General features: G+C 39.3%; 1 protein-coding gene across 1 annotated transcript in view; it reads right to left on the bottom strand.

Annotated features, from left to right (window-relative positions):
- Window positions 1–22,830, bottom strand: part of CUBN (cubilin) — a 282,087-nt gene that overhangs the window by 14,826 nt on the left and 244,431 nt on the right. The window contains exons 60-62 of the mRNA XM_006093733.3: window positions 9,494–9,702; window positions 801–963; window positions 262–467 (exon numbers count right to left, since the gene is read on the bottom strand). Of these exons, the coding sequence (XP_006093795.1) occupies window positions 262–467; window positions 801–963; window positions 9,494–9,702 (578 nt within the window). The remainder of the gene's footprint in view (window positions 1–261; window positions 468–800; window positions 964–9,493; window positions 9,703–22,830) is intronic.

Here is a 22,830-nt window from a genome sequence, read left to right as displayed (position 1 = left end):
CTCTGAAAGAGAGGCCCAGAGGTATGCACCTGTATCAAGATACCCAGATGTTCCTTATGCTCATGAAAGTTTGAGAGTTCCTGACCTAAGGACCAAGTTCAAATTTCTCAACACCTAAATAGAGGGTTTGTGTATAGCTAAAAAACACATTAAGCTAGGAGAAATTTTGACAATGTATTTCATTATTCATACTTCAAATGTTTTGCAAGTACTGGTAAAAAGGTCACTAGATGTGAATGCCATTCACACTGTAATGATTACCTCCGGTGTGTCCTGAAACTCCAAGTAATTCTGGTGGCAGTCCCGAGACTGCAGCTGGAATGCCCACACGGTTATCTCGACCTGCTGATGCGGAGGAGCTTCGAAGACCCACGTGCAGGTGGAAAGTGGGACATCTGGGTTTGATGCATTGGGTGACGAAATATTTTGTGGGGTCCAAGTTGCATTATATGTTCCACCACAAATCACTGAGATGGGAAAAAAGAACAACTTTCAAGACAAATTTTACTCATGTCTCATCACACATGCAATATTTAAAATTTTGCCTTCTCTACCCCTCCAGCCCAAAGGAATTATATTTACATCAATCACTCCATGAAGAATTTAGAATATATATTCTTGGCTAAGAATTGTACCAGATTTATACCCTGAATTAAACATAGAGTAAGTAACATGGTGTTTAGTAATTGACATTGAACTTAGATGATAATTAACACTGAGTTTAGATATAAGTGTGACATTATTTTTAGTGCATAAGTACACGTGTTTCATAATATATAAAAATGTCTCCATTTACTCACTGTTGATGAAGGTATATGTGGCATTAAATCCTTCCCTTTCTAAACTTATGTCACTGACAAATTGAACTGTCAGGAAGTTCCCAGAAGAGACAAATGGAGCGGGTACAGTGGAACCACAGAATGTTCCGGCCAGCTTGGCATTTTCACTCTCCCCGTCATATAACTGAAAGGAAAATAGTTCATTAGTTCTCCATTATTCACAAGGAAGTTGCAAATTTTATACTAAAATGGATGTGAAGTCCCAATAAGTCATGATTAAGAATCTTACATTGATGTTCTTAGAGCTAGTTTTAATTTAGGAACAGAATAGTTATTAAATTGAATATAATATAAAACGAGTTTCAGTAAAAACCTGATACAATGTCTAAAAAGTTTTTTCTGATTGTGAAAGCAATATATGATTTTAAAAATAATGTGTCATTACAGTCAGCAAACCCATCACTACCCTCACATCCACTCACTACGGTGCGGGTCCCACCCTTGCCTTTGTCCTCAACATGTCAGCCAGAGGAAACAGTTAAAATGCAAGTCGGGCCAGATCACCATTCTGCTAAGAACCCTCCTCACTGCTTCCCATCCACTCAATACAAAGGCCACGCCATGAAACTGCCTCGAAGGCCTAACAGAATCTGCTCTCCACCCCACCCCTGACCTTTTCACTCTATATCCTTCTGTCTCCGCTTTGTTTCCTCTGCTCCCTGAGCAAAGAGGCCCGCAGCTGCTTCCTGTCTGCCACATGCGTTGTTCCCTCGCCTGACCACTCTTTTAAATGGCATCCTTCCCATCATTCTCTTCCTTCTTTCTTGCGTTCTGTTTTCTTTAGCGCATGCAGTTCCTCTACACACGGTACATGTTAGTTATGTTACTATCTTCCGTTCTGAAGGAAGTGAAAGGTCTATGAAAGCACAGGCTGCTGTTTGTTCTGTCACTGCAAGACCCGTTTTTAGAAGAGTGTCTGGCACAGGAGAGGAGCTCAATAAAGAGCTAATAAATAAGTCCTCTCTCCCAATACCCACCCCTGCAACCCTGTTCTCTCCCTGACTTCTTTATATCAATGAACGGCTCTAGGCTACAACTTGAGTTATCCTTGGTTCCTGCCTCTCTCCTCTACCCGGCTTCTATTCCACTGGCCTTCAAAATCGATCCCAGAGGGCTCCGTCTCCACTGTCACCAGCATCTCCTTCACCTTTGTTCTTGTAACACCTTCCTGACAGATGTGTTTAGCCAGAGCAGCCAGAGTATTCTCCACTGAGCTGCTTGAGTGTTCTCAAACTTAAATCAGATCATGCTCCTGCTTGGCCTAAAATGCTCCAGAAGATTCCCACTGCATTTAATGTAAAACCAAACTCTATGAGGCTTGCAAGCCCCTACCTGGTCTGGCCTGGGCCTGCCTCAGCCTCCCTCCCACTTCCCGGCTCCCTGTAGTTCCTCCATCCCAGGATGAGTTCCTACCCAGCTCTTGGACGGACCTCAGCTCTTGGACGGACCACACTTAAGGAATCTCAGCTCAAATGTCTCTTTTTGAGAGAGGCCAAGCCTATCTAATGTGGCCCTCCCCTCTTTTATCTTCTTATTATAATAAAAATCTATCTTATTTGTTGCTTATTTATTTTTTCTGGTCTTTCTCCCAACAAGATTGTAAATGCCATGCGTGGGAAGGCTAATTATTCACGTGGTATCACCAGTACCCAGAATAAGTCGACAAACTCCTGTTGAAATAGTGGGTACTTGGATTTCTGTCAATTACTAGAAAACTGTTTTCTCCAGCTCAGTAATCATGGTATTTCTAAAATCAGTATGTGTGTAGATGTAAATATTTAATTTCTAAAAGAACTGTCGTGTGCTATAAGCCTGAGAATAGACATGACCACTGACTTAGTTTAAAATGTTAGGAATATATAAAATAGAAATGGATAGAGTAATTTAACAGTGAACAGAAGAAAGGACAGACCACTAGATGGCACTGTCTCACCTGCTTGAACACGATTTAGTAAATTTAGAGCCAGAAGAGATTCAAGAGTTAAGCCTAGTATCCCACCTCACTTTATAAAAGAGTAGTTTGGTCAATCTTAGCTAATGTACTTTTTCAGGTAAGCAAGTTAAACTTCCATTAGAAACATTGCTGCCTTTATCAGCACATTCATATTAGCAGCGCTTTTATTCTATGTACTGTGTGCCTGGCCTCTGTGCTAGTCCTATGTATACAACGATTATAATACACTTTCCATACATTCAAGACACTAATTTTACATTCACAAATTAGTGGGAGAAAGAGATCCATAAATTAAATATATATATATATATCTCAGTGTGAATTATATATAAAATAAAGAAAACAAGTGCTACAATGAAATAATGTAATAGGGGAACCCAGATGATGGAGTCAGGAAAGACCTCCCACAGATATTTGTTTGAACTATTATTTAAAATTAAGAACTTGTATACATATATGCATAGCCATGGACACAGACAATAGTGTGGTGAAGGCCTGGGGTGGGGCAGGGGCTGGGAAGAGGGGCAAAGGGGGAGAAAACCGGGCAGGATGTGCATTTGTAATACTGTCAACAATAAACACACACACACACACATACACACACACACACACAGAGTAGGTGGGGCCCTTCCAGTCCTACGGAAGAGGAAGCAGATGGAAGGCGATGCAGAAAGCCTCAGGAGTACCGAAGGCATGGCATGTCTAACAGCTCGCCACCTTTTGATGTGCCTGGAGATTAGGGTGAGAGAATTGGGGTTGGGAAACACATTGGGACAAGACTGAAGTTCTATGTGCTTCATGCTAAGGAGTTTGCATCTTCTCCTGTGGAAGTTATAAGATCTGATTTGGGTTTTGAATAAGTAGCTGGTAAAAGTGATGGAAGGTAATTGCATAATGCCTGGCTTTGAGCTGATGTTTGCATTTGTTCATTCACTGGCACAATAAGATTTCTCTTAATTGAGTAGAAATAGACAGGTTGTGGCCTCTGGACAACTGGCATGGGCTCCTGGACTCTTTGTAGCCGAAGCCAAAATGTTTTCGTCTGCCATCCCATTCGCTGATAATGCTAAATCTCCACTGTGGACTTCTGCAGGGGGCTCCAGAGTGTGCAACAGGAGGCGCACTGCACAGTGCTGGAGATGGGGACATTCCGACCAGGACAGGGGTGGTGCCCTTGGGACCTGCACAATCATTGCTGCTGCTGATTGCATATTTGGCCTGGCACCAGGGCTTCAGACTCAGAGCTTAAGTTATGTTCTAAGTCTTGTGGATGTAGACTAGTTCCGAGAAGAACTTTGTGTTTTTCTCAGCTTTTAAAACTCTTTGATAGTGGAGCACATTAGAATCTACTTAAGATCCTGAAGGAATTGCACAAATAATTTAGGGGAAGACAGCCTCTACCTACAACGACTGAAAGACCCTGCACTTTACCCAGCCATTAATTTGAGCCCAGAAGAAAGTGGGGAAGGAAGTGTTTGAATGTTAATTTCTGTGAATTTTAATGCTAAAGGGCAAGAGACTTTGATAGTGGACTTTCTTTCGCATTTAATTTCATTTCAGACACTAATTTTCTTAGGACTTTATCTTTTAATATTTTCCTGGGAATTTGATAACAGGAAGATTTTTATATTCTTATTTGGAGCATCTCTACATTGCCTCTTACAAATTCCTTAACTTGACAAATTCCTTAATTTCATTGAGAAGCCTCTGTTAGAATCCACGGGCCAACATGCCAGGGCAAAATTTGGGATGGGAATCAGAGCACAGTGACTTTTCAAGTTTAGGGCTGAACTTTGATCATTTCAGAACCTTCTAGGGCAGTGGTTCCCAAACTTATTTGGCCTACCGCCCCCTTTCCAGAAAAAATATTACTCAGCGCCCCCTGGAAATTAATTTTTTAAAAATTTGAATAGCAATTAAACAGAAAGATATATGTATTAATGTTTCTACCTTTTTCGTAAAATATAGTAAAGAAAGGTGTAAATTAGAAACATTGAAGTTTGAAATTATGAAACTATTTATTGAACTCAGAATAGACAGGTAATACAAAAAAAGTTAAAACAAATGCACCTGTGGCCATCACCGCCCCCCTGGATCGCTGCAGCGCCCACCAGGGGGCGGTAGCGCCCACTTTGGGAATCACTGTTCTAGGGAAAATGTCATCCTGGTCCCAGTGGTCTCAGGAAGAGCCACAAGAAGCAATTAGAATCAGCTCTATAAATGCAGGAATTTTTACATCACAATTTTTAGAATAACTACCAGTAGTAGTATGGTATTTTATCTTGATGTTCTTTTCCAGTATTCAGAATAGTGTCTGGAACATATTGGGTGCTCAAATAAATATTTATCCCATGAATGGATGAGTGAATGAATGAACAGTAGTAGGTACTGCCTCATAAGGATAGGAACCTGATGCCTGGATAGATTGCTGATCTTCTTCCCAGAGGTGAACAACCCCCTCTCCAGTGGCTGACCACAGACTGAACGGGGAAGCCCAGTGGGTTAAGATAGATGTTCTCAATGGGGCAGAACTGTTCCCTAAGGAGTGCTTTGCGAAGCACGTGTGGTGTTTTGTGGTCATCACAATAACCTGGCGCTCTAACTGGCATTTACCACTCAGCAGTCACATGGCAGGATCCCATCTTATAATTCATAGGAGAGTTCTGCAAAGTGAAGGTTTACTCTATGTCCAACATTATTGAATGTCCTGCCAGACATTTGTGTATAAAAAAACTGTTTCTAATTATTTTATCCAAGAACCTAAACCCATTCAATATTCAAACATAAAAATATTTTTTGCACAGCTTTAATATTCACCAAATTCCCAAAAATGCAGTTGCTGTGTAAGTTGAAGGGCAGTTTTTGTTTTCTTTACAACCATTTTATTTTAGTTTTACCATCATTTAGAAATTCATGTTGCAGATGGTGATACTGCTACTGCATTTACGTTACAAATGCAACCCACCCATATTAGTTTAAACTTAAATTTTTATATCTGCCATGATTCCACATACTATAGAAGAATCTGAATACGTTATCATCTGACTTAGTGTAGTTGTATCAGAGAATTGATAACACTGAAATCTGCACTATTTTATATACTTTCCTTTTATTTCTCCTTTTCATTGCAGTTAGTACATTATATTGATTTATGAAACTACTAGAGGCCTGGTGCATGAAAATTCGTGCACTCAGGGGGTTCCCTCAGCCTGGCCTGCGCCCTCTCGCAGTCCAGGACCCCTCAGGGGATGTCCAACTGTGAGGAGGTGGGAGAGGCTCCCACCGCCACTGCTGTGCTTGCAGCCGTCAGCCAGGCTTGTGGCTGAGCATCGCTCCCCCTGTGGGAGTGTACTGACCACCAAGGGGCAGCTCCTGCATTGAGCGCCTGCCCCCTGGTGGTCAGTGCACATCATAGTGACCAGTTGTTCAGCTGTTAGGGTCAATTTGCATATTACCTTTTTATTATATAGGATGTATATGGGGAGGCTATAGCATAGATGACTGTCTTTAAATAGTCAAGGAAGTATTACAAAGTATTGGTGGGAATGTTAGGAAGAAGCCATCTCCTTTCTGCTAGTTCCATATTTCCTGAGAGAGACGCGTCAGCCAGGGTACCAGTTCTGAGCCCTCTCTGCCATTTCACTCACTGCTCACCACAGAGGAGTCTTAGCCAATCGGCAAGCTGGTGTCCAGAAGCTGGGCCTGCTCTGCATAGCTCGCAGCCCCTCTGACTTGCCTTCTCCTTGCAGCCAGCCTCACACAGGAAGCTTGCTTTTGTGATGTTTCTTCCAAAGCCCAGCTCAGCCATCCCATGTAGGAAGCCTTTCCTGACCCCAAAATGACATCAACCATTCTCGCTTCTGTTCTGCTTTCCTATGTGGCCCATATTTGTCATTTTGTCATGTTGTCTGATTTATGCCTGTCTCCTCACTCTTCAGCTCCTTGAGGAACTGTATTTTTACGTTTCCACATCTTGAGTGCAGGGGATAATGCCCAGCACATAATGATGCCATGTGACTCTTTATGGAATGGATGTGATGTTAACGTCAGCACATCCACTCAGTGACATACACAGTTCACTGCATATTTGAATAACCTCCCAAATCAACCCTTTAAAAAATAGTTATATAATTACAGATGAATAATAGAATTGGCAAGTTTTCACTTGTATATCTACCTACAGAATTGAATTGTTAGCTTTTCTCAAAAGTGATTTGATTATAATATCCAAGAAACAATCTAAAAGGAATCAAAAGTCCCATTTATCACAGAGAATCTCTGTCATAAAGACCCCTCCAGGCTTCCCATCCCAAAGGGTGCTCTTTTATCTGCCCATTTCGTATAAGCTGAAAAAATTTACCAAGTGAGGAAAATTGCTTTCCCACGAAGTAAAATAAGGGTAGATCTGAACAGATTGTTTTTTTATTATATCTAAAAGCTAGAAAGTAACTCTTTGTTTTCAATATTGCTATTTCTGTCTTAAAGTTACTATTGTTTTAATGACATTATCAAATCACAATCTCCTATATGGAAATGGACCTTGAGAATAAATCCTATCAACCTTCCCAGCAGAACCAAGCCCAAACACCCTTTATGAATTTATACTTAAAATAATGTAAATGCAAATCAATTATTTTTAATATTTTAAGAAAAAGAGATTGTACAGCCTCATGCCTTCTGTAATTTCACAAAGGGGAAAATAAAGAAATAAATTTGTTTACAAATTAGATGTCAGGCATAGTGCTGAACAGTCTAGCATACATGATCTTTATCCTCAAAATAGCTTTGCAAGATAGGTATGATTATGTGATTTTTTGTTTGTTTTTTAGTAGATGCAGTGATAAGAATCAAGGAGACAAAATTTGTAGGGTGGCAAAATTAGGTTTGAGTGCATGTTATTTGTCTCTATCACTTACTACCTTTCTGTAAAATCAAGGTACCTTTCTGTAAAATCAAGGTAACTCTTGAACATCCTTGAACATCAGCTGTTCTGCTGTTCCCAGCCATTTTGGTCTCATTTCAGAAAGGAACAATTCAATCTGAACTGACATTTCTTGTTAGCTCTAGGTTTTCAAGAACTCCCTCTGATCTTGCTCCGGTGTCAATACTTTATTTAAAGTTGTCACCCAGTCTAATGAGTTTTTCCTTCATCTTAACCTTTCCTGGCCTCTAATTTACCATTTAAACGCATTGACCACCCATCCTTGGTAAAGGCTCTCTCCTTGACGTCGCTGATACTGTGCATTCCTGGTTGTTGTTGTTTTCCATGACTCATGTTTCTTGTCTTTTGTTCTGCAGTTGCCTCACTGTGAACCTTTCATGGAGTTGAGTGGGACCCTGGCTGTCTAGCTCCAGGCTGTCCCCCTAAATGAAAGCACCATTTCCCCTGATTTCAGAAGGGCTCTTCTGCTATCTCCCCTCTGCTCTGTTCTCTTGCTGGAGCTCTGTTCCATCCTCTGCCCACAGGCAATGCCATTTGTCTGCTCTGCTATGACCCAACCTGCCCCGATCCTTCACAAAAAGCATGTTCTCTTCCTAATAGCACTGACATTCTTCTGCTCTCTGAGGCTTGGGCCTTATCACAGTGAAATATGAGACAGAATATAATTAAGGGCACAAGTGTGTACTCCACCTCTGACTTTTTCCTTCCATGTTTAAAACCACACACACACACACACACACACACACACACACACACACACACGATTTCTTTAAAGTTTAACGTGATTTTGAACTTAAAAGTTTCTCTTGCACCAGACTTGTCATCTCTACCATCTCTATACCCTCCTGACATAAAGGTAATCTCACCTCGGGGCCCCAACTCCAGACACCCCCTGTGACAATTTACCCGGAATCCTGATTCCAGATTAGACTTTTAAAATTCTGTTCAATTTGGATTTTAATGAGATTTTGGAACTAAGATATTTTCCACATCTAAAGGTAATATGGAAAGTAAATCTATATACTTTAGATATAAAATAGATATAAAATAGATAAATTAAGGGGTTGTTTTTTATATGCAGGGTTTACCAAAGGTCCTTTGAGTATCTCTTTCTGTACAAGCTTATTCCACAGATCATCTCCTTATGAGACACGGTTAAACAGTGAATCTTAAAGCTAATGTTAGAAGCCACCCAAAGTTTTTTGAGTCTTCCATATTAAAGATTAATTTGATATAGAGATAGAGCATCTTTTATATTATCCTATATAATAAAAGGCTAATATGCAAATCAACCAAATGGCGGAATGACCTGTCACTATGACGTGCACTGACCACCAGGGGGCAGACGCTCAACACAGGAGCTGCCCCCTGGTGGTCAGTGCACTCCCACAGGTGGAGTGCCGCTCAGCTAGAAGCCAGGCTCATGGCTGGTGAGTGCAGCTGTGGTGGTGGAAGCTTCTCCTGCCTCCAAGGCAGTGCTAAAGATGTCAGGGAGCAGGCCTAAGCCATCAGTTGGACATCCCCCAAGGGCTCCCGTACTGCAAGAGAGTGCAGGCCTGGCTGAGGGACCCCCCAACCCCCCTCCATGCATGAATTTCATGCACCCGGGCCTCTAGTACATTATATCAATGAAGTATAGGACATTTTAAAAATTAGCAGTACACACAATTTTCAAAACCTCCTGTATGGCATAAAGTGGAATATACCATATGAAAGTCTGGATTAGAATACTTCTGTTAAGAAATATAATAGCCTTACCTTTACATAGTCATAAATGCATCTTTGCAAAGCAGATGCTGACTCCAGAGCAAATGTATTGAAGGTGAGTTTAATGAGTTTGTTTACAGGGGCAATTATGAACCATATGCAGTTTAAATTCTTGTCATATCTTCCATTTGCATCAGAATCAGGAGAGGCAAAGGTGCTATTGGAGCCTGTCAGATAGCCGCCACATCCTTGTTGAGGCCCTGTGTCGAAATAAAGACATCATTAAGGAAACTGAGAGGAACAGGTCTTAGTTTCCACATGGAGGCTTTCAAAAATCATATTGTTTCTACTTCCTCTCACAGGTTTATAACTATTGTCAGACTGTTCCCTGAGCTTCAGTGGGCTTGTGCAGGTGCTGTTGCTACTGGCCTTAACTTCTTCATTACCTAGTTCCTCTCCACTCCTCTCACCACCCCTCAATCCCTTTCTTCTCATTCACACAGAGTTGCTTAGAAAAGTGGAGAATCAGAGTTGGTTCTTTGTGCATTTTTAGACCTGCTGATGTGATTTATTAAAGCTTTTTCTAGCCTTGAAAAATCCAATTTTATAGAAAATAGTGTTTTGCATAATAAAACTGGTGGAAACTGTGAACATGTTTTATTTTTATGTTTTGCTTTTATGAACACTATCCAATTGAAACTGAATTTATGAAGAATTTACCCAACATGCCAAGAAAATTGGCTCCCAACAAACCTTTTATTTAAATAATCTGTCAGAAAGAGGCTGAGAGGCATTTAGCACTTCCAGTTTATATTAAACCACATTCTAAATTTAATTTTCCCTTTTCCAGAAAAAAAGAAGAGCTAAAGAAGAAGACCACTAGTGAAGAAAATAGTCTACTTTGAAATAAAAATTTTGAAATTTAGACTAAAAAGAGAGGGATAAAAAAGTACCCATGAGATGACTAAATGATTTACTATGAAAAAATATGGAAAATCCTCAGAACATTGGATTTAGTTTCATCCACTCCACAGCCTAAGTAATGCCTCAGAAAATATTTAAGAAGGAAGAAAAACTATGGACAATTTCAACAGAAATAGTGAGGATGAATTAAGCCCAAAATAGTTGTAAGAGGACTAGGGATTAAATACTAGAACTAATGTCCATAAATTTTGCATTCTACACAAACATAGATCATTACTACTTTCAAAGTTAAATTTCACTGACTTTGGTCTTCATTTGTTATTCTTATTCCATTTATTTTGCTGTTAATAGTGAAAGGGTTGCTTTCAACATTAGGGGGCGCTAAGATTTTGGACTTGGCGCTTGGCAGGAAATGCGCACAATGGCAGCCCTCCTCAGAGGCAAAGGCTATCAACCTATGGTGTTGTTCAGGACAGAGGCATTATTTAGTGCAGTAGTTCTCAACCTTGGCTATGAGGCCCAGAAATCAGGATTTTAAAAAGATTCCCAGGTGATTCTATTGTGCAGCCAAGGTTGAGAACCACTGATTTAGTAGGTCAGACTGCCTTGTCCACCGCTCCTAACTCAGGTCAAACTATAGATTATAGGCACAGTCAGATGTTTTCTGGAGCTGAAATTCTTCCAAAGGCCCAGTTTCTGATATTTTCACATATGGTGGTAACTAGGACAAAATTATTTTGAAACCAAAGCAATGTGCAATGCTTCATGGTATAATTCTAATAATTCTTTTCATATAAATAGGCCTGCAAACTAAAAAAAGAATTGGAGTTTGCACAGCTTTTATTCACTTAAGCTTATTGACATGCATAGCAGGGGAGAACAATTACTTAAGGTATTAATGAATTGATACATTTATTTATTAATTCAATAACTATTGTTTTAATAGTGAAGGAAATATATTTAGTATTGAAGTGGGAAAAAGATGAATAGTAGTCCAGGAACAATGCTATGAATAGATAAATAATGAGAGTCCAATTTAGAAACTGATAGGTGCCATAAAGGAGGCAGGAAAGTCCTATGAGTTTAGCAAGAAGGGGAAATTACCTCAGGCTGTGAGGATCTAGAATGCTCAAGGAGGAGGTGGCATCTGATCTGGGTCTTGAAGGATAAATAGGACAAGATCAGGTAGAGATGGGCTTGGTGCTGGCAACTCCAGGCTGACAGCACCTCATAACCAAAGGTTAGTGGACAAGAATTTCTATTATATGCTTAGAAGAGCAAAATTCTGTTTGTGAAAACAACAGAGTACATGAAAGAGAATAATGAGAAGGTTAGAAAACAGGATGGGCTGTTCTATAGAGGCCTCAAATGTCAGAGTACAGAATTTGACATTTAGACTTTTTTTCTGTGGACAATGGGGTCCACTTGAAAGTCTTTTGTCAGAGGAGTGGTAGGGTCAGAATGTACTCTCTAGTCAAGTCTGATCTAAAATTGTATCTGGTAGTCGTGTTTACATGTAGGGGAACAGGACTGGAGGAGGTGACACCAGGGAAGAGGACATCGCCAAGTCAGGGCTGGAGGTAGCAAGGGGCAATAGAGACTTGGAGGTTTTCATACAGGAAAATGATGCTGCTTGGCTTAATTCTATTACTACATCAGCTCCAAAAAACTAAATACTGTTTTTAAAAATTCAAGTTATATATTTTATCACTACTTGTTTATTGTTATTAATAAGTTACTAAGGGCAGAATCATACAACTAGTGGCCCTGCGCATGAATCCGTGCGCAAGTAGCTCACTGCTGCTTGCCTCAGCTGGCCGCCCTGCCCACCGCTCACTGCTGTTTGCCTCAGCTGGCCCCCCTGCCCACCGCCGCTCATAGCTCTCTGCCACACGTAGCTCACTGCCCCGCCCTCCTGTAGCTCCCTGCCTCTTGTAGCTCGCTGCCCCGCCCTCCTGTAGCTCTCCGCCTCTTGTAGTTCACTGCCTAATTTGCATATTACCCTATTATAAGTATAGATACTATTACTACTACCACCACTACTACTGCTGTCATAAGACAGAAACACCCTTCTAGCTCCAAGGAACCCCAGAGCAAAAAATCCATAAATCATTGGCATATATTGGCATAGATTGAGTGGTAGATTGAATGATTCTTAATCCTTCAATCCCTCTGTCATCGGTTTCTCTCTTTGAAGTGCACTAGAATGGCGGAGGATATTTTTCTGTCCACTTGATGTTAGGCTTGGTCATATGACTTGCTTTAGACATTGGAATCTTTGTGGTCATGAAGTGGAAAGAGGCCTTAAATGGGCTTGAGATTTTTGCTTGGCCTTTTGTCCTCCTGTGATTCACCCAGAGCTCATGCCCCCGGTGACTGCTGGTGAAAGAGAAAGTGGATGGAGAGCAGACATGAGCCCAGCCGGAAGTCTGGAACCAACCACAGTTAACCTGCAGCTGGGAGCAGAGGCAGTCAAACCAGTGACTGATAAAAATAAATGCTCTAGGTATAAACCACTGAAATTTGGATAGTTTGTTATGTACCCCTATTTTGGCAATAACTGACAATAAGTAGCTTGTTTGAGTAATCAAACTGTAATAAAGCACATTGCTTAATTCTTAAAATATATACAGAAAATAATGAAAGTGAAAAGCTAACATTATCACAGATAATTCTTTCCAAAGTAGTCAAATAATTAAGTAAATAAAACATTATATGAGTGAATTATGTAATTCACATTATACATAAATATGAGTAAATATAGTACTATATGGGTGAATAGTCAAATTATTGAAGTAAATGTGTGAGTAACAAGTAAAGTCACATGAGTAAACACTTTTTGGTGTTTGTATGATACAGGAAATTGTTATAATTGCTCTGATTACCCCACTCTTTAAAAAACATTTTTTCAATTTCATTCAATATTATTCTGTACTGGAGGCCTGGTGCATGAATTTGTGTACAGGTGGGGTCTGGCCAGCCTGTGCTGATGGCAGGGGGGGCGGGCAGAGGAGGGGGGCTGATCAGGAGTGGGCCGGCCGGGAGGAGGGACCGTGGGCAGTTGGCCTGGCAGCCCCGCCGCTTGATCGAACTCCCGGTGGAACTCCCAGACAATTTGCATATTAGTCTTTTATTATATAGGATATTCCCCTATTTTTATATTTAAACATAGTACAAATGCTCTGTGTTCTTGCTCTTCCTATGGCAAAATGTAAATACAAACATGTGTCTTTGGGAAATATAAAGATGAATATTAACAAAAGAAGGGTTATTCACCAAAAAGTATTATTGTCACATTACTATTTCTATATTTCAACAATAGCTGAGTAGAATAGGAGAACTCTGACTATGAAATAGTTTCATACATAAGAAAATAATATTTATTTGCTGTAATGATATTTTAAAATTCCTTTTTAAAAAACTAGTATAAGATCCTAACCTCGACATATGGTTTAGCACCATAAATCCATCATCTTCCTTGTTACTACACATTTTCTACCAACTAGTGAACTCCCATCCATCAGCAGCTCCTCCATCCATCAAGTTGTGTCAGAAACACTCTGTAATGTCACTCTAACCTTCTTCCCCAAGTCGGAAACACTTCCGCAAAAGAACTACTTCTTCAGAGAAAGAAAATGGTTGGCTACAAAAATATTGGAAATATGAACCCAGAGTATGCAGTGAGATCTGGGTCAAGATCTACTTAATTAAAAATCAGTAACTGAATCCTAAATTACTCCTCTCTAATTATTAAACTTCAGAGTGAAGCTCAAGCCAGGATAAATCTGATAATGTAAGAAAGGGCTATATTATCTAAGCAACTCATCTCGAAGGCTTTGTGGAGTCATATCCATTTCTGAATAGTTATTTTGAGAATTAACATTTTTGTGGCTGATATTTTATTGAGGCCTTTTGGATAGCATCTCTATCCATCGCTGGGCAGCCACCACTTGGACAAAGGGTAGATGGCTGGCATACTTAGGACAAAGATTGGCTTGAGTTCAGGCATTTTCCTGTTCCCAGGAGCCAGCTGCAGCCCTAGGTAGTAGCTGGAGGAAACCCAGTGATGCACAGGAAGCAGGACATAAAAGCATTGTAAGCTGTTGCCTTGGGGAAATGGGGGTGAACCACAGAGAGCTTGTGATTTTCAAAGCCAGGCATACAACTGCCCTAAAGCAGTGAATTCGTTTTCTAAATTCAGCTAAATTCCACATGAACCCATTTGTCTTTTTATCTAAAAGTAAATTGTATTTATTATTCTACTCATTAATCTCAAGTACATACAACCTTTTAGGTGTTATATTTATGTTATGCAAAATAAAATCTTAATGGTTTTGTAACATGAGTTGTCTGGTTTTCTTTTAATTTTTATTGGTTTGTTTTTACTAGCATCACTCGATTTGACTCATTTTAGATATCCTAATTTGAAACTCAGCCTACTTTAACTTACAATATGTATTTAGTCTGGTAATATTGGGAAGCATAAAACTAAAACACTGAAAGAAAGGTAATTTACTAAAAGAAAAGTCATTTAGCACCTAATCAGTAGCTAAAGTCACTAGGAAAAGATCAATGCAATGTATAAAGAATTTAGGATAATGATAATTGTATTATCTTTTTAATTTATGTTGGATTATTTTGGTATTATTTAAGACATCATAAGTGTGTATCATTAGTCCCAGGGCATTTCATGTGAATCATTCTTGCCAACTTTGAAATTTCAAAAATGATTTACTAAGCAAAATGATATGACCATACCAATTGATGCAGAAAATGAATTTGACAAGATCCAACACACATTCATGATAAGAACACTTCAGCAACAAGGAATTAAAGGTGATTTTCTCAACTTGATAAAGAATATCTATAAAAATTCCATGGTTAACATGACACTTAATGGTAAAAAACTAAATGCTCTTCTTCCAAGGTTAGAAACAAGGCAAGAATATTTTTTCTCATCTTATTTAGCATAGCATTGAAAATTCGTGCCAGTGGAATAGGCAAGGAAAACAATATACACACTGGAATGGAAAAAATGAAATTGCTATTATTTGTGTATCTAAGAATCCCAAGGAATCTGAACAAAAATTTCTAGAATGCTTATTGTGAGTTCAGCAAAAACTCTGGATCTAAAAACAATGCACAAAAAATCAATCACATTTATATATACTAACAATAAACATGTGGAAACCAAAATTAAAAACCCAATGGCTCCAAAGAAAATGCTACTCTTAGGTATACACAATGAGACATATATAGGATCTATGTGCTAAAAGTTACAAATGATAAAAGCAATCAAAGATCTCAACATAGTAAAAATAACAATTATTCCCAAACTGATGCATAGGTATAATGCAACTCCTAGCAAAACTTCAGCAAGATTTTTCCATCAACATAAAAATGTTTATATAAAGTTTACAGGGAGAGGCACAGGCCTTTGAATAGCTAAAACAATCTTGAGAAAGAAGAATAAAGTAGGAAGAATCAGTCTATCTCAAATTAAGTCTTACTATAAAGCAATAGTAATCAAGACAGTGCAATATTGGTGGAGGTTTAGACACCTAGATCAATGGAACAGAATAGAAAACCCAGAAATAGACCCCCCACAAATATGCCCGACTGCTTTTTTTCCAAAGGTGCAAAAGCAATTTAATGAAGGAGAGACAGTCTTTTCAACAAATAGTGCCAGAGCAATTGGACATCAGAGCCAAAATTAACTTCGGCCTAAACCTCAGACATTAAACAAAAATTACTTCAAAACAACCACAGACATAAAATGAAAAACGTAAACCATGAAACTTTTATATAAATTCAGAACAGAAACTCTTTCATACCTCAGGATAGGCAGAGTCTTTAGCATTGACACCAAAAGCGTGATACATAAAAGAAAAAATGATAAACCGGGCTTTAGTAAAATTAAAAACTTCTGTGCTAAGAAAGGCCTTTAAGAGGATGAAAAGATAAGCTATGGATTGGGAGAAAATCTTTGTAAACCACATAGGACTACTTTTTCAGAATATATAAAAATTTTCAAAACCCAATAGTGAAAAAACAAATAATCCAATTAGAAAACAGGCAAAAGATAGGAAAAGATATTTCAGCAAAGATGATTTACATATGACAAAAAAAGCACATGAAAATTGTTCACCAAAGGGAAATGCCAATTAAAAACACCACATATCATTTGGTAATCCTGGCCAAAATAATAGTCTCTAGTCCAGTGATGGCGAATCTATGACACGCGTGTCAGAGGTGACAAGTGAACTCATTTTTTTTGGTTGATTTTTGTTAAATGGCATTTAAATATATAAAATAAATATAAAAAATATAAGTCTTTATTTTACTATGGTTGCAAATATCAAAAAATTTCTATATGTGACACGGCACCAGAGTTAAGTTAGGGTTTTTCAAAATGCTGACATGCTGAGCTCAAAAGGTTTGCCATCACTGCGTCTAGTCACTCTGCCTCTCTCTCTCTGCCTCTCTCTCTCTCTCTCCCCCTCCCTTTCTCTCTCTCTCTCTCTCTCTCACACACACACACACACACACATACACACGGATAGATCATTGTAGAACACAGCACTCTACAATGGGATGTTGATGGGGTTGGGGGTCCCAAAGTATGGACCGCACAGAAGGTACTCTTCAGTCTTTCCTAACCAAAATAATAGAATCCAGATGGCATCTTAAAGTGCTGAATAAAATAAATGGAAAATTATAATTCTATATTCAGAAAAAATTATCCAACAAAATTTAAGACAAAATAAAGCCTTTCTAAGAAAAACCAAGACAAGTTTTTACCAGAAGTTTTGCAATAAATAAAAAACCACTAAATGAAGCTCCTCTAAAAGAAAGAAATTGATCCCAGATGGAAGCACAGAAATTCAGGAAGAAAAACAACAATGGGAAGTATTACTCATTGCAGAAAACAATGAAAATGTTTTATCGCTTAAAATAGATATAGAATTAATATAATTAACATTAATAGCAAAAAGACAGTAAGTGGCTAAATGAATTTAAAAGGTTTTAAGGTCCTTGACTTATCATGAAGTACTAAAACGACTAGTTTTAAGTTAGATTCAAATGAGTCAAGAATATTGTAATCTCTAACATAACCACCAAAAGAAGAATAAAAAAATGTACAAGTAATATATGTTTAAAAGATATACACAAAGAGACATATATAGGGTTTTTATGTTCTAAAAATTACACATTAAAAGAGTAATAAAACTGATCAATTTAAAAAGACAAGAAAGAATAATTTAAAAACGTAAGAACAGGATCCAAGTAAAACAATGGTTTGTTTAAATCCAATAATGTTTGTAATTTTATTCTATGTAAAGACATTAAATCCCCCAACTGAAATATAAAGCAAAACAAAATCCCAATATATTCTTTGAGGTAGCAAAAGGTTGAAAGTGAAGAGGCTGTACAATATAGCATGCAAACATGAATTGAAAGAAAGCTAAGGAAGCTATACTACATCAGAGAAAGTAGACAGTAAAGCAAGAAGCATTTAAAAAGTATATTGCAGAATGATGCAAGTCAATTCACTGGGATGATACAATAATTTTAAATGTATATCCGCCATGTGAAAGAGGATGAAACTCTAGCCCAGACCTTTCAACCGAGCTTCTAATTCTTATATCTGGTATCTATCTTATATCAAAACAATCGACTGTTTCCCTTTGCACATGAGACAAAGCCCTGGGCATCTAGTCCCTGCTTATCTCTCCTGTCTCAGCTTTTGCCCCAAAGCATTACCATTCAATGTGCAGGTCAGTCTCGATAGCCTCTGAAATGCTATGTGTCTGTAACTTTGTACATGCTTTAGTTTCCTCATAGAATGTCTGTTTCCCAGTGAGTGTCTTCTCACCCTTCTAAGTTAATACTATATATAGCTAACATTTATCGCATGCCAAATAAGTGCCAGCCCTAAGAGGTAGTTACTATTAGTGTGTCCATTATATAGAGGAGAAAATCAAGACAAAGGACAGGTCATTTGTTCAAGGTTGAACTTGGGATGTATAAGAATTGGGTTTGAATTTAGGAAGTCTAGCTCCAGAGATTACGTTCATAACAATTACACTATAATTCAGGGTTCATATTCTCTAAGCTGCTCTCTCTAACAGTCTCGTGTCCTCTTTACTATATACCAAAGTATCACAGATCCTTTCTTCTCTGCCTCCACTGTCCTTTGCACATATTTATGTCAAAAAGCATTTACCATGCGGAATTTATGATTATTTACTGATTCTTTTACCTTGTAAACTTCCCAAAAATAGGGAAAAGCTCATTGCCTGCATAATAAGTAGCTGGTGAATATTATTGAACAAGCAGTGAAGGAGTGAATAGAAAATATAGTTATTAGGTGAATTTTTGCTTTCTAGCCTAAATTTATAAGGGGGATTCTTTAAATTAAATAAATTTCTTGATTTATAAACTTGTTACTATATTATAAACATTATGTATGTATGAATGTATGTGTATATATATAATTCTTTTATGTTTTTATTGATTTTTAGAGCAAGAGGAAGAGAGAGGATAGAGAGATAGAAACATCAATGGGAGAGAAAGATAATTGATTGGCTGCCTCCTGCATGCCCCCTACTGGGGATCAAGACTACAACCCAGGCATGTGCTCTGACAGGGAGTTGAACCAGTGACCTCCCAATTCCTGGGTTGATGTTCAACTGCTCAGCCACACTGGCCAGGCCATCTATACTAATAAAAGGGTAATATGCTAATTAAACCGGATCAACTGGACATCTTCTGGACGTCCGAATTCCTTCCAAAGCCACGGTGGCAAGGGCCGAGGTAGAGGCAGTTAGGGGCGATCAGGCCGGCAGGGGAGCAAGCAGTTAGGGGGCGATCAGGCCGGCAGGGGAGGGCAATTGAGGGCGATCAGGCAGGCAGGCAAGCGGTTAGGAGCCAGTGGTCCCAGATTGTGAGAGGGATGTCCGACTGCCGGCTTAGGCCTAATCCCACAGAGATCTGGCCTAAACCGGAAGTCGGACATCCCCCAAGAGATCCCAGATTGGAGAGGGTGCAGGTCGGGCTGAGGGATACCCCCCTCCCATGCATAAATTTCGTGCACCAAGCCTCTAGTCTATATATATATAAAAGGCTAATATGCTAAGTGTCCTTCCCTCTGTCCAACGGGTCACTATGACACACACTGACCACCAGGGGGCAGACACTCAATGCAGGAGCTGCCATGATGCACAGAGAAATGACACCGCCAACATGGCACCTACAAAGCAACACTTGGCTTCCCCCATGTGGGACATAGGCCCTGCCACCATCCCATAGCGACAGACCACCAAATCACAGCCAACGCTGCTGAGACCCCGTGGGCTAAAACCCCATGGAGCAAAATGCAGCCCATAGCCCAGCCCAGCCCAGAAATGGTCGCTGTAGGCACTGGGTAATGACATCATGTAGCAACACCCAGCTTTCCCTCCTTAGTGATGACTAGCCTCTTTATAGTTTCTTTAGCCCAGGAACACAACTTGCTTTATAACCAGGTGGAAACAATTTACACTGTAACTAAATGTCTGTGAAGTGTTTTTCTGTGCCTCATCTCATTTGATCCTCACAGAAGTCCTGGAGTAGGTAGATAGCAGACTCAGTGGAATCCTATTTTCTTTTCATTAGCCGGAAAATGGAGATTTAGAAAGCTTAGAAAGTTTACCCAACTGAAAAGAAGTAAGAAATGCTGGACCTTGAAAATGACTTAAGGTTTTCTCACTGCACAAAAGATAGTCAAACACTGCTGCAGTTAAATATTTTACCCTTTGTTCTCCCTGAGTGATCTACAATATAATCTGCTTCATGTTGATATTTACTGTTGTGTTGCTGACAATTACCTGATAGAGAAGTTGTGTTGCTTCACTGGGCTAGAAAAAGTGTAGCTACATCAGAAAGCAGGTCTAATTAAGCAAGTTCATTCTATATATATAAAAGGCTAAGTTGACTTGCGCATGTGCAATACATAAAAAGCTCTCCCTGGTGCCAATCGCACGTGTATGTGTTCCCATCTGTCATTGTCAATCGTGAATTTGGTTGACACTTCTATTATAAAGAAAGGGCGAATAGCGATATTAAAATATTTCTTCTAATTAATTTCCTTTCAATGTGCACGAATTCGTGCACTGGGCCACTATTATATAATATTTTTAAACAAATGACTTTTTGGTTCTTTATAAACCTGTTTTAAAAGCAAATTTAGTTGACTTTTGTGACATATTTGATTGTGAAAACACAATTAGCAGGACAACAATAAAAATATCACTAAACGGCCCTAGCCAGTTTGGCTCAGTGCATACAGCATTGGTCTGCTGACTAAAGGGTCCCAGATTTGATTCCAGTCAAGGGCATGTACCTCAGTTGCAGGTTCATTCCTGGCTCTGGGAGGCAACCAATCATGTGCCTCTCACAGTGATGTTTCTCTCTCTATGTCTCTCCCCCTCCCTTCCATTCTCTCTAAAAATCAATGGGAAAATATCCTTGGGTAAGGATTAACATACATAACTAAAATATTTTAAATGCTGCCTCAAGGGTAGGTTTTTAGTAGAAAAATGCTTCTCTAGCTAAAAACTTTCGATGAAAATGACCTTAGGTCTGTTACATAAGAAAATTTAATCTTAGATTTTAGCAGACAGAGCAAAATTCATAAATTTGTAAAATTCAGGACACATTAGTGTACAGCAATACTATTTTAAAAAAGTAAAACTACTCAACATTGGCAATTACAAAATCAAAACTTAATCAAAAGTTGAAAATGTTCTGTTTAGAGGGGTCAGGATCAATAGCAATGTGCTACTTAGTACTCATATATAGGTTACAATAAAAAGATGTGAGATTTATAAAATCAGGCCATGCATTGAATAGCTTTTTAATAATTATTAAAACAAGAAATTGTTTATTGTTCTTGTGGATATATTAGGTTGTGCATGGTGCTATGTGTATTTCAACTTTTACTAGTCTGGTGGCAATATTATTTCATTGACACAGGGACTTTTTTTCCAATTCTGCTCTAAACTTATTAAGGAACATTGGCTTAGTTCCCCAATTTATAAATTAAATTATATGCTAAGAATAGCACTCAGGGTTACATCATAAAAACAAATGTCTGAATTTCTTCATTTTGTTAAACTGTTGTGGTAAGGAATTTTTCTAAATTGGAGGCCATAATATGGGACTAGAGTTCTTTGATTATAGAGATTTATTATTCTTATATTCCAATTCAATTATCCTATATAATAAAGAGCTAATATGCTAATTAGACCAAACAGCAGAACAACCATCTGGATGACCTTCTGGAAGAAGCCGGGGCAGCGAGGGCTGAGGCAACCAGGGCTGCTAGGGCCAAGGCAGCCGAGGCTGCGAGGGCCGAGCCCCTTGCACAAATTTCATGCATCAGGCCTCTAGTAATTTACATAACTGTGTTAATTCTTTACCATTATGCCATGCAAAGCCAATAAAACATGTGACATTTGTCTGTCAACAGAAGACAGCTAATTGGCTTTTACTGCTTATATAATATACTAGAGGCCTGATGCACAAAGATTAGTGCAAGAATGGGCCTTCCTTCCCCTGGCTGCTGGCACCGCCTTCGCTCCAGCCAGAACCGCCTTTCCGCCTTCGCTCCAGCCTAGCGCAGCCTTTTTGCCTTCATTCTGGCCCAGAGCCACCTTTTCGCCTTCCCATGCTGCCCAGAGGCCCGGAGCGGCTGGGGAGGTGCAGAACGCTTACGTCGTCACCATGGCGATGATGCAAGCATCCTGCCTCGCCCCCCGCCACTCGGTGCCTGCATATGCAAATTAACCTGCCATCTTTGTTGGGTTAATTTGCATACTCACTCCTGATTGGCTTGTGAGCGTCATGAAGGTATGGTCAATTTGCATCTTTCTCTTTTATTAGTGTAGACTAGAGGCCCAGTGCATGAAATTCTGCACTCAGGGGGGTCCCTCAGCCCAGCCTGTGCCCTCTCATAGTTTAGGACCCCTCAGGGGATGTCCACCTGCCAGCAGTCAGACATCCCTCTCGCAGTCCGGGGCTCTCGCAGTCCAGGACCCTTCGGTCCTTACCACCTGCCTACAGAGGAGGTGGGAGAGGCTCCTGACACTGCTGCTGCACTCGCTAGCCAAGAGCCCGGTTTCAGGCTGAGTGGCACTCCCCCTGTGGGAGCACACTGACCATCAGGGGGCAGCTCCTGCATTGAGCGTCTGCCCCCTGGTGGTCAGTGCCCATCATAGTGACTGGTTGACTGGTCGTTTGGTCATCCAGTTGTTCAGTCACTTAGGCTTTTATATATATAGATTGTATTATAAAATACATATATTGTACATATATATGTATAAAATATATGCATAGATATTTCATGTACTATAATAGTAAATATAGTACTATAATAGTAAATATAGTACTATTTGTAAATATAAACATTTATAATATAAATA

The sequence above is a fragment of the Myotis lucifugus genome, unplaced genomic scaffold, assembly GCF_000147115.1.
Source record: "Myotis lucifugus unplaced genomic scaffold, Myoluc2.0 scaffold_121, whole genome shotgun sequence".
NCBI lineage: Eukaryota > Metazoa > Chordata > Mammalia > Chiroptera > Vespertilionidae > Myotis > Myotis lucifugus.
This window is presented reverse-complemented; position numbering and strand designations above follow the sequence as displayed.